The sequence below is a fragment of the Pezoporus flaviventris genome, unplaced genomic scaffold, assembly GCF_033815535.1.
Source record: "Pezoporus flaviventris isolate CSIRO_AGI_PZ_B2104156 unplaced genomic scaffold, CSIRO_AGI_Pfla_v1 ptg000001l, whole genome shotgun sequence".
Taxonomy (NCBI): Eukaryota; Metazoa; Chordata; class Aves; order Psittaciformes; family Psittacidae; genus Pezoporus; species Pezoporus flaviventris.
The window spans coordinates 22,499,106-22,511,807 of NW_026892549.1; the positions used below are offsets into that span (position 1 = coordinate 22,499,106).

The following is a 12,702-nucleotide window of genomic DNA, read 5'->3' on the forward strand; positions in this document are numbered from 1 at the left end:
AGTAAATATTAAAGCAGTGACGATGGAGCTCCTATGAACTGGAAACAGGATTCACATACAAACTAGGTCTCCTTAAAAATGAAGCCGTCATTTAGCTGCCTACATACTCCTCCCTTATTGCCTAGTATTTTAAAGCTCTATAACCAACCTTTATTGCCAAAAGTGTCTGGCATTGAAGCATATTTACCTTTACAAGCCTAGCGGGATGCTGAAATCCATCACGAAGTTCTTGAGGATCTTCAGCCAGAGCACATGACTTGTGATAGAGATCTTCCATACTAGGACTAGCCATCAACATCACCTGTTGTGTAAGTCAGATCAGTCTTGTGAAGGTTTCCCACTATGACTGGTAAACAATGACCACAACTTCCAAATACATACACACCAGTACTTTTTCCTTAATGTCACAAAAAATCAAAACAACTAAAGGTAAAATAAACTGTCAAACTGAGGTTAAAATGTCTGCCAAGGACCAATTTCTCTTCATCACATATGGATGCAATGTGTGATCTTATTTAAAACCAAACCAAACCGAAAGCAGATAAAAGCAAATGCTTTGCATGTTATCAGTATACGCCAAATAGCCTATACCAAGAAGCAAATTGAGTACATTTCTGGTTTCAGTAACTTACTCCTTCCATTTGTCACAGTCACAAGGCAACTGACTAACACACTGATTTGCATCCTTACAGCATCCCATTAGCCCAGCCAATTCTACCAAGGTTGCTGTATAGCCTAAAGAGGTTAGTATTATGAAATGGGATGCTATTCCTCAGTTACTAAATATATTTTGAAGTCTGACTTTCTGAAAGAGAGCTCTTGCTCTGCATCAACAGACTAAAAAAACAGTATGTCTGATACTTGCCCCAAGGCTTCAAGACTTATATACACAGAACGTAAGAAAAGTGAAGTCTTTCAGAAATACAAGGGTTAAAGGCAGTTTTGTTTCTAAACCTGTCTTTATAATGAAATACACTTCCAAAACAGATTGACCTCAAAATCTCAGACCTATTTTAGTAAGAGTTTTAGGAAGATGTTTTGACACTGAGGTCTTTTATACATCATTACAGCCCTTTTGACATTCAGATAATCCCAATATGCTCAATCTACTTTCCACAAAATAATATTGAGAGGAATCTGAAAGAAAGAAAAAAAAAAATAAATCACTAAACAGAAGAGCACAAACTGCACAAAAGGGACCCTTGAAGAAACAAAAAGGGGCTCCGCTAACTATTCAGAATGAATCTCCTAAAAATAACATTCAGACATATTGGGGAAGCTGGCTTTCTTTCCTACAGTCAGATTGGTCCAACTGGGTGCAGAAAATGGTAGAGGCCTCAGTAAAAATATTTAGGACAGCTTTAGTAACAAAAGTACAAACTGAATTTCAGTCATGATTCTTCAAGCACTACATACTAGCTCTTTATTGAAAGGTTTAAAAACACTGTGTTTTGTTTAAATTACAGAATATTTTCAGTTCAGTTAAATTTACTTTTTTACCTTATTGGTAAAAAAACTTCTAATGAATAGCCACAGTACTGGAAATCCATACAAACCTTTGCACTGTACAGATGATCAGCATCAGGTGGATCAAGGACAGCAGCGTTTTTATCTATAGGATCTACTTCTCTATGCATTACATAGAAATTACAGTAGTTTCCCAGCTGAAATGGTCTAGACATAGGAAAAGCATCCACCCATGTAAACTGAGCATCAAAGAAATCACTTGGGATATACAAGTTCTGGTAACGCCTCCTCAGCTCCATCATATCGCAGCTACGGCTGAAATAAACAATATTATTTGAAAGATACAGCAATTAAAAAAACAGTAATAAAGGCACATAATTAAGAGGTATATTAACTGGAAATACAGCCATTGTGTATTTATTACTGTATGTATGTATATACGTAAGATGTAAAGAGAAATATCTGAGCGTCATGGTTTAAAATCAAGTAACTACTAACTACTTCTGATTAAGGGGTCTGCATATTAGGGAGAATTTATAAAGGTATCCAGTAGCATCAAAAAATAACAAAGAACCTATAAAACATTTATCATAGAAGGTTCTCAGCCATTACATATTTGATATTTCCTTAAGGTTAAGATAACATTTAACACTCACTACACACACACACGTGTTTACACAGCTCACAGTAATCTGTGCCCACGATTAAAGTAAGATGTAGGCAAACATCTGGCACTATAAACATACCAGTCCAATGAAAACTTTGAAAACTGAACTGTGTAACGAGGAACAACACGTCGTGGTCTTCGAGGTGACCTCTCCCTCTCTCGTCTCGGTGACCTCTCTCTGGAGCGTTTTCTCTGGGGTGACCTTTCCCGGGACCTACGTCTCTCTCGTTCTCTTTCGCGACTTAAAAAACGCATACAAGATACAAATATTTTTGCATGCTGATAACAAAAAATGGTTTCCAGAACAGAAGCTAAAAAACTCACAAAAAGGAGAGAAGTTCCTCATAGTTTCAGAACACTGTCTCTTTACAAGAGACCATTCATGCAATTCCTTCATTTCAGAAAGGCAAGATCTCTTCACTAATATCTATCGTAAAGCCATTTGTGCATATCACTGACTCACACCGGAACAAGCCCAGCTCTGTTTGCAGACAGGTCTTTACAGAACGCTTTGATTATAGTCTAGTCTTCGACAGCATACCTCCTGTCATCTTTTCGGTTTGGCATAGGGTCTCCTCCTCTGTCATTCCTCCCGGAAAATCTGGATGGTGGGTCTAATCTTCGAGCTGGTTGAGGCTGTGAAACTAGACGAACAGGTGGCTGTAACAAACCACCTGAAACAAAAAATTAAAAGATCAATACCTAACAGGGGGCAACTATCCACACTTTACAAACATCGCTGCTTTACAGTTGCTTCACTTGTGTACATTTTCTAAACTAACCCTAGAGTCAAATAAATCTACTTATAATGCCCACCCCAAGAAACTGAAGAGACCTAGGCTTTCCTACACCGATTCAAACTGAGATACTAGTGAGTGAAACTGGTTTAAAAGTATCTTCTCAAGATGGAAGCTTCCCGAAGCATTATTCTTAAATCTATTTATTACACTGCTGCATCAATCCCCTAGTCCATACTTTTTTTTGTCTCAAGGTATTTAACCAATTGCAAAGGGAGCAAACATTACTAAACAGCAACTAGGACTAATTAGATTGTAATAAGCATTTATCCAAAACAGTTCTGCTCTGGTGATAGCTTGTCTCCCTTTGCTTGTCTTCCCTTTCTTCATTTTATCTTATTATCAACCATATTACTAATTCTTCAGCCAACGTTCAAGTGACCCCACAACCTTTGTTTTAGGTTTGCCATGTTTGGCAGTATTTCTTCTCTCAAATGCCAACTTAGCTAATAAAACACAGATACAGAAGTAACAGTTCTAACAACACAACTGTGTGAAATATAAATTTAATATATTCTAATATAAAAATTATTACATTGATTTTGCTTTTGGATTATGAACAGGAGTCCATGGGGATTTCACTACCAGGTGACTCTTGAGCTATTGCAGGCAATGTGCCCCACATATAGCTGCAGGAAGACACATATCCAAACCGAAAATTCTACAGGGTCCTTTACATATTATTTAAACTATTACTTCAGTCTTCTGACTAACAAAAAAAGTAATCGTCACACACTAAGCAGCAGAAAGACCACACAAACTTTGCACACTGAAGGGGCACCTTTCTGCTGTGGCTGCTGCAGTAATGGCTGAGGCTGTGTCTGAAGCAAAGGTGTGATTGAAGCTGCTGATATTTGTGCCTGCAACAAGGACTGTGGCTGTGGCTGTGCCTGAACACTGAATGCAGTCTGCTGTGCAATGGGCTGAAGAACTGCTGGAGGAGTCTTCAGTAACGGTTGAGCTTGTGTCTGGTTCTAACAGCAGAAGAGAAAATTAATTGTGAGTGAGCTTAAACTAGAAGCAGTAAGTACAAGCTAGACTGAGTGACTCCATATACCTGATTTGGAAGTGTCTGGATCCTTTGTGCATTCCATTTGAATGGCATATTAGGATTGTAAGTAGCCTCTACCAAAACTCTGTCGCCCACCTGAGGTGTTTTTCCTTTAACAGCACTGCAAACATAATAAAATGTATTGTCTTAGTCTTATCTAGTTACTTTACAGTTGCAAGTTACACGTAGAGATGGGAGAAAGTATACAAAGTTCCTAAAAAAAAATTTAAAAAAAGCTTACAAGAAGAGCATCTACCCCCAAATTCAGTGAAAGTGCCACCTGCTTCAGCTAGGAGTACGCATAGGAATTTAATTCCCATCTTAGGTCCAAAAGTTTCCTAATGAGTACTAAGTTAACACAGGCAGATAGCAAGTTATATGCATTTTAATCACCTACAAATTCAAAAATTTTACATTATAAGGAGCTTAATACCTTTCAAGTCTCACAGGTATGGGCTTTGCATTAAGAAAATTCAAAAATTCACATAAAGGAACTCAGTCTATTAACTTACTTGACCACCTTACTTCCAGTGTTGACAGAAGACAATGTACTAACTGCAGGCACTATCGGTAGAGTAACAATGCAATAACCTAAACCTTGTGAGTGAAGATACCCCAGAGTACTTCTGTAGGCAAGTATTACATCTTACCTAAGTTGAAAAAAGACATCTTCATCCACAAAACCAAATGTATCATGTAGTTTAGTAACAACCCCAGTGAAGACACGCTGCTTTTGTGGCTGGGTTTGCTGTTGGCTTGACCGAGGTGCTGGGTAAGAAACAGTTATCTGGGCTGCCGGTTGAGGAGTAGACAGGCTAAGACTGGTAGGTAGCGCAACAGCTGGCTGTAAGCAAAATAAAGCAAACTATAAATCTTATAACCAGCTGACATACCTACAAGGAACAGTTTCTTTACCCATGTAGGCAGGAGTTTAAAATGTCTCTAAAGCAATTATTCTGAATGGAGATTTTCAGAAGGTGGAAGTGTTCTGTCTGTAGATGACTTTTTTCTACTTTGAATAAAGACTGAATTTGTTTATCCTTTTCTTTTAAAAAGCCAACTTCCCCAAAATATGCACAGTCTAGAAAAAAAAAAACAAAAAAAAAGGTGAAGACTGCATTAGTGCTTAAAGGTAACCCATGCAATGGGCCTGAACAGGAGATACGTTCTTAACTGCGCCAGGAATACATGCTTAGAGATTATTCTCCATTTCTACTCCAGCTGTAGTGTTAGAAATCGGTGAAGGTTGAGGCTAACACAAACCCTTCCCTAACTCAGTAATTCCAGTGCTTGCCTTCTTATAACAGCAGAACACAGTAAGACAGTGTAGGGTTGGTTTTGTTTGGTTTTTTTTAAAGCATGTTTAAAAGTTTCATGAAAATGAAACTAGAGCAACCTAGTGTGTTAAACTGTTGCAAGTTTTAAACCTGTCAAGCTCAGCAAGACTCTTGGTATCTCTCTATACACCTACTGCAATACTGTTAAAACAGAAGGTTAAAATTCCTTCTCAAAGGAAAGATTTTCTTCCCAGGTGGTTACTCACTGCAAGACAGCCAAACATTTTAAGTTTGAAAAAAAAAAACAAAAAAACAACCAACCCAAAAAAAAAACCAAAATAAAATAAATAAATAAATCAACATACATATTCCCTTCAAGATTAAGGAACAGTGGTTGCTACTAATTTTTGAAACCAAGGCAATGCATATTTTAACGTCTGGATAAAATGAAACTGTACCAATTAAATGTCCATTCACATGACTTCATTTTACAGATTAAACTACCCAAGACTTCACAAATTTGCACTACTGAATTATCTGTGTTTGGGGATGAAGACCAAACAATAAAACCAAACTAACCTGAGTTAAAAGGGTCTGCTGAGGTTGCTGCAACTTAAAATAAATAAAGTTATAAATTAATTTTATTTGCTTAAGGAAAGTGTACAATTTTACCTCCTCTTTAAAAGTAAGAGTTTTTGCTTAATCTGTGTCAGTTAATAGTCCTTTGCTGTTTGGTCATTTCAGCAGTTTGCATACGCATAAAACTGCTCATCATGTGGTTAATTTTAAGGTTGTATAATCTAGGTTTATTCAGTAAGCAGAAATGCTGGGGTTTCTGTAACTGAAAGTTAATAACACCAAAAAAAGCTCTGGCAGCTGGAGAAAGTTAGGTCTGTAATTTCCATATTCTTTCCTTCTTTTTCAAAACCTTGTGAAGTTCAAAGACCATAAAAAAACAAACCAACCAACAAAAAAAAAAACAAAATGACAAAACACACACCCACCCCCCCACCCCCCCCCAAACCCCACAACAACAATCCAACCAAGCAAATACGTAAAAAGGAACTTTTTGTGGACAGCATCTTTCCAGCAGTTAAAACACATGGCCCTGTTTAGAGCAAAGTTTAGCAGGAATCATGTAACATGGAACAGTATGTATTTTTAAATTTCCTTTTTAGATGAAGGTACACAGGCTTCCATTCTGGATACATTTCTCCAAGTTTATGAATTTCAAACTCTCTTTCACTACAAAAAAGTACTACTTAGTTTAACAACGTCCCATACAAAGATGATTTCAGAGACAAATCCTAAAAGACACACAGTGAATATTATTTTTAAAGTTATTTGTGAGGTACACAGTAAGAATCACACAAACCTGTTGCTGTACACTATAGAGAGTCTGCTGAGGTTGTGAATATTGCTGAAACAGATAAAAACAAAGTATCTCATAAACAGGAAGTATTATTACCCCAATAACACCAAATACAAGTTATCTGCTAAGCTAGTTTTAGATAGAAACTAGTAGCATTCAACAATTCTAATACAAAACATAACTAAAAGTATCAACATATTACTTTCATAACAAATATTTTTAGCCTTTACAGTAGATTCTGATGTACTCTTTCTAGCTAAAATCACTAATTTCTTTTTAAGCCTGACACTTAGGCCAATATCTAGGGCACAGCATGAAATCATGTAATATGCTATGAAGAATACATATAGTGATGGGAGATAGTTGAAACTCTAGATTCTTGGTTCAGGTGCAGCAAAATTCCTTTTCCCAAATTCTGTAGCCAAAAGACAGCACCCCACAGCCAAAATCCCCACCTTTACAGACTAATACAACTCGTAATAGCTGTAGACCTAAAATCCCACTGTTTTTTTAAACAGCTTTATACTGTAATGTTCACCATTTCCCATACTGCTTTTCTCCTGGATACTTTAGCTTTACAAAGCCTCAGTATTAAATTAAGTTCATGTTGTCAAGAGCAAATGCTTTTTCTTTACCTGCTGTAATGCAGCTGCTGCAGCTGCAGCTTGCTGCTGTAAAGCAGCTGTCTGAGTTAGCTGATAGTTTGTTGGTGTTTGTGTAGTCAGGCCTGCTGCTGCCAATGCTGTTTGCTGGGTGTATATTGTAGGAGAGGCTCCAAGCAGCGATGGCTGCTGTACACCAAGAGCAGCTGAAAAGAGAACACATTCAATAAGCACTAAGAGCAACTTTAAATAGCTGAAATTTCTGATAGTTAGAAGAGATGCAGTATGTGATGCTTCACTCCGGAGTCAAGCCATAAAGCACAGAAACCCAATTCCAAAATTCAAGGTAAAGTTTCACACCTCACCAGCTTTTCTTCTACATTAATTTACAAACTGTACACCACAACAGAGGCACAGAGACCACTTAACTTCCTTCTCTCAAGTTGCTCATGAGTTCATAGCTCTATGAGCTGTCATCCCCATCTGCACCCACCCTCAACTCATACACACACTGTATTCTTTCTTGAATGTATTTCAGGATTTGGATGAGGCAGAGGAAGATTTTTTTACTCTGTTCCGTAAATTAACACATTTCATTCTGTCTGAGGGAAAGAGAAATCTTTACTGCAATAGCAGCTATGAATCAGAGGCTTGTGGAACATGTCCTCTAAAAATGCACAAGGCTTTGCTTCACTCAGTACTGTCTTTGTACCTGTGAGAGCTGGATTTTGTAGATACGGGGCTGGTAGTGAACGGACAGCCTTATAACAACAGGGAGTTTAACTGGTCCCCATGCATATAGGGAGCAAGTCAAGTTCTCCGCAGCTTTTACAGGAAAGGGTTTGTCCTGTCCTGATTCAAACTGCCGGGAAGGACAGATTAGTTTATTTAATGTCGTATCAGATTTTAATTAACTGCAGATTTTAATTAACTGCAAATTACAAGGAGCAGCTATCCATATGCTACGCTTTGTATGCACGTGATACTTCTGAACAAGATACGCTTAAGCCTTATGGACAGAACTTGTCAGGACAAAGAGCCCTGCACAATGCAAATCTGAGTGAAGAACTGTGAACATATCTGGAAACCTGCTCCCTCTTTGGCAGGAGTTTTAGAAAAAGTTATCTGCAGCTGCATGAGCAAATATCGCTTCATCAAGCTAACAGTCCAGTCCACATGTTTAAATAAAGCCAAAGAGAAACTCAGCAGGGAAACATACTTGCCAGCAAAACCAGGTCAGCCAGCCACCTTCAGAACTAAAGAACATTCGAGTTGGACAAGGTTCCTTTCTCTTCCAAAGCCATTAGAGGCACAACGAAATGAAGAACAGATTTACAGTATTTTTCCCTCCAGAGTTTATGCTTCACACTATTCTTAATGATCTAAAACAAAACTGTCATTCCTGACCCAAGGATACAGTAAGAAACTGCTTGTAGTTGGTGAACATCACCACAGAACACACAAAAATGCTGTATCCAACTCAAAAGATCCTGGATAAGGTAATGCTCTCTACTACACTGCTTTTAGCAGCAGAATACAATCTTCAGGAAACATGTTGATGGCACTGATCATCTTACAATTTGGAATAAAAGATGGAAGCAATATACGAACAACAGCAAAAATAATCACCATCGCTGTGATCCATATTAACTATAAATAAATACATAAATTAGTATTACTTCCTGGAATACTAACAAGTGAAACCAAGCATTCTATAGTACAGTATTTCCAGTATTACATGAATTCTCCCCCTGAAAAATTCCAACATTTGGGTTTCTTCAGAAGCCAAATCCGAGGCTTCCTCCATGACATGCCCTCCACATACTTGATCCTCATCTGGAACCTCACCAGTGCCTCCTTAAACAGACCTTTAAGTCTAATAAAAAGACTTTACTGCTGCATCCTGGGACAATTTCCACTTTTCTTGGATAAACTACTTCACTGCATTGGTTATTTACCTTGAATCTTTCTCCTCTTATTTCCACATACTGAGCAGAAATTCCTATCAGCACAGCAATGCACTTCATGCTGTTACCTCTGCATCTGTTTGACTAAGCTATTGCCATTCAGTCTGATGCTCTATTCTAATGTTGCTACAACACAGCGGGATGGAGTTGGGAAGAGTCATCAAGCAAATTTCACAAGCTCTCTCCTACTTCTTGTACCAAGGACATCCACAAACAAAACATGCTTGCTCCCAAAACCAGCTCTTGGGGTTACTCTGCTCTTCAGTTTCCACTATAACAATTTCCCTTCCAGCATAACCCATAATTACCTCAAACAATTCCCAGCCCACCCTAAGACTCTTAACCCATTTTGTCTATTAAGAGAAGGGAAATAAAAACAATTAAATTTGCCACCTATATTGCCACTTTATGAGCATTTAATACTGACTGGCTAATCGTATCATCTACAACACCACAGATCAACTTACTAATAAAAAGCAAAGAGAAAAGACTGCCAAGATCCCCTCAAAGGGTAACTAACACCTGTAGTAACAAGTTTTTCAAAGCTGTATCTTCTTTCTACCAATTTGCCCTGAAGTGTTCTGAGAGTTTGACTACCTTTCATCTGTGTACTCAATCTCAGCCGAGCAGGCTCTGATTTAATAGGCAACTGTGTTGGCTTTTTTTTTTTTTTTTAGAAAAGGGAAGATCACACAGAGAAACAAAGCACACAGAATGAATTGCACACCAAGTGTGGAACTGATATCTGACTACCAAATTATTATTACTGGCAACAAGCATCTGCAGTGACAAATAATAGCTCCTTAGGATTTGTAATTAATCTCAGAAAGTACAGCAATGGAGATGCCTTGCTTCAAACGCAGTTTGAACAACTTCCGCTTGCACCAAATGCTGCATGACATCTGAAAGGGCTTGGATAGAAATTAAGAGTCCCAAACTGCAGCTCAAGCATCTTCCTAGGTAACAAATTTCTGTTGTAGCAAACACAAAGACAGTTTTCAATAGCCCCTCTCGCAGCTTCTAAATTCCAGGGACCTTTAAAGATTATGGAAACATCTTCAAGTATTTAGCCACATATATCTCTTGATAAGTGATGTAGATTTACTAGGATTACAGTAAAGGAGTACCCTATCCAGAGCTTTGGACACTTCACAGTTGTCAGAAATTATGAGTTTGCATGCCTGGATTTTTAAGTTTCTTCAAGTTTAACACACTTTCAACACAAATGCTATAAAACCTACCCAAAAAGAATTCCTGTTAACAGGCACACAATAGCAACCAGGCGCAGCATATTTATCACAGGACATCCGTTCAGAGCAAGGCAGCAAAGTGTGCATCAGCTATTATTTCTTGGTGTCTCTGAAATCCACTACGTGCTTGCCCTATCACTTCTATAGTCACCTCATGGCCACCAGCAGTAACAACATACTGAACTTAGGGTACCTTTGTTTTCATCAGGTGCTGTTTTTCACTCTAATGCAATGAAGTTTTTTTTATATAATAATGACGATGCAAAGCAGCCAGAATGCAGCACAGCTAGGACTTCCCCTTGACTACAGTTCTATTAAAACAGGCTTCACTATGCAACCAGAAAACATAACCCTGAAAACAGCATATGCCGAGCACTGCAATACAAACCAAAGACATGTCAAAAAATAACACCTGAGAGAATAGGAGGGGATTCTCCTTTGCAGGTGTTTCAGGAACTTGTACATCATTATGCAAGTTAAAAGCATAGAGTACTTGGAAAAAACAATCTGTGCTACCTAGGAATTTTATGAACTTTTCTATAGTAGACATGATTTAGCTTATGCTTTAATAATGCTTAAACAGAATAGGAGGGACTTTATTCTGGTTTTAGTCATGTGATGCACAAAACCACGAGACAAGGAATAGAGAAACAATTTCACTGTATTCCAAGTAGGAGTCTCTCTTAACACAGATCTTTGCTAGACCTGGAATTATCCATCTCTCTTAATACACAGGCACAGATAGCAATTAGTAAGCTATCCTAAAGGGATCCCAGGAACCCTTCATTACACAGCATGTCACTCTACAACTACCTTAGTGTCACACCTTAATAATTAAAAGCCTATGTTTTCACCAGGGATGGCCAAAACAGCACCCAAGTTGGCAATATAAATCAACACCACCACCCCCAACTCTGAAATTACCTTTCTGTCACTATCAAGCTGGGTTTATAACACTATCAGTCACCACTTTTGACAACAGTTTAGCAAAAAGCTATTATATCATTTTGCTTGTGTTACAAAGACCTCTCCCCCATACCCAAGCACCTTGACACTTTGGAGAAGGAACCCGACACTTAGATAGAAACAGCTGGTATGTAACACCTTTTACCAATACTCTAAAAATACATAAAAAATTGGTAAACATAGTTTTTTAAAAATCAGTTTATGAATGCTGAAACTCAAATGGATAAGCTGATCTGCACAACTTCTTGAGTGCAGGTGAGAAGCAGTACATGCTAGACAGCATGCCTGAGCACTGACCACATCTCTGTTCATCAGGCAAACCACCTAGCTGTACATTCATACTTCAATGGTGGAGGGTGCATGAAAGGTGACTACTCAGCTGCAGTTCAGTAGTTAAACACTGTCCTTCAGCTCTCAGCAGTGCTGAAGAGCATTGCTTACTTCGCAAAACAAGTTTCCTGTGCTCTGTATTATAAATCATTATAAATCATAATTGCCAATAAAAAGCCGGAAGACAAGTATGTACACTGGTACTAAACCAGGAGCTAGCCAGTAGAACCCCAGGGACTGGATTCAATAGTACAGACAGGGAAGAAAGAGGACACAGGCAGGCATGATGACTGTGTAACGCAGTAGGAATAAGAAAGGACTTCAAAGGACACAAGGAGCTAAATGCTTTCAAGTGATGCTAGAGAGAATATACTACAGTGTGAAGGTCACTAGGAACATGAAAGATAGTGGAACTAGCACAGGAAGAAGGCAAAAATGTAGTCAAATGTCCATCTTTCATGGCTCTCATGTTTGAGTCAAGTGCTTCCAGATCAAATAAACAGCTAAAAACTCCTACTAAGGAGTTACTGTCCTCACTGAAGTGAGGACAAGTGAAAAATCTCTCACAGCCGCTGATGCTGAGCAGTCCTAGTCCAATTAGATTTTGCACTTCATTTAATGTAAGGAGTCTTAGAAGTAGGCTGACAGAAGGCAGAATCATAGAAATAAGAAAATGGATAAGAAGTTTATGTATGCTTCTAGTGCCCTTGCTCCACCCACCTCTTCTCCAGGGCCCCCTTCTGGTCCTAGCTCAGCAAAGTCTAAGATGGCTGACAGTTCCTCCCTGTCTGCGGATTTTATGCGGCTTTCCTTCTGAAACAAGACAGGGAGCTGGCCCTCAGTCTTCCACCAATGTTTTTGATGGATTAGCTGTCACATTACCCAATGTATGAAGCCCAGATGATACCATCCTTTGATTGCTCAGACACAAGAACCAAAAGCTAAGCTTGTCTCTC

General features: G+C 38.4%; 1 protein-coding gene across 7 annotated transcripts in view; it reads right to left on the reverse strand.

The window, feature by feature from the left end:
- Window positions 1-12,702, reverse strand: part of CCAR1 (cell division cycle and apoptosis regulator 1) — a 28,831-nt gene that overhangs the window by 13,549 nt on the left and 2,580 nt on the right. For 5 of the 7 annotated variants that reach the window (XM_061447793.1, XM_061447832.1, XM_061447804.1 and 2 more), the window contains exons 3-12: window positions 7,267-7,439; window positions 6,635-6,679; window positions 5,839-5,871; window positions 4,633-4,826; window positions 3,989-4,103; window positions 3,713-3,905; window positions 2,676-2,808; window positions 2,214-2,375; window positions 1,557-1,782; window positions 188-301 (exon numbers count right to left, since the gene is read on the reverse strand). In XM_061447793.1, the coding sequence (XP_061303777.1) occupies window positions 188-301; window positions 1,557-1,782; window positions 2,214-2,375; window positions 2,676-2,808; window positions 3,713-3,905; window positions 3,989-4,103; window positions 4,633-4,826; window positions 5,839-5,871; window positions 6,635-6,679; window positions 7,267-7,439 (1,388 nt within the window). The remainder of the gene's footprint in view (window positions 1-187; window positions 302-1,556; window positions 1,783-2,213; window positions 2,376-2,675; window positions 2,809-3,712; window positions 3,906-3,988; window positions 4,104-4,632; window positions 4,827-5,838; window positions 5,872-6,634; window positions 6,680-7,266; window positions 7,440-12,702) is intronic. The other 2 variants (XM_061447814.1, XM_061447841.1) reach the window with 2 other exon arrangements.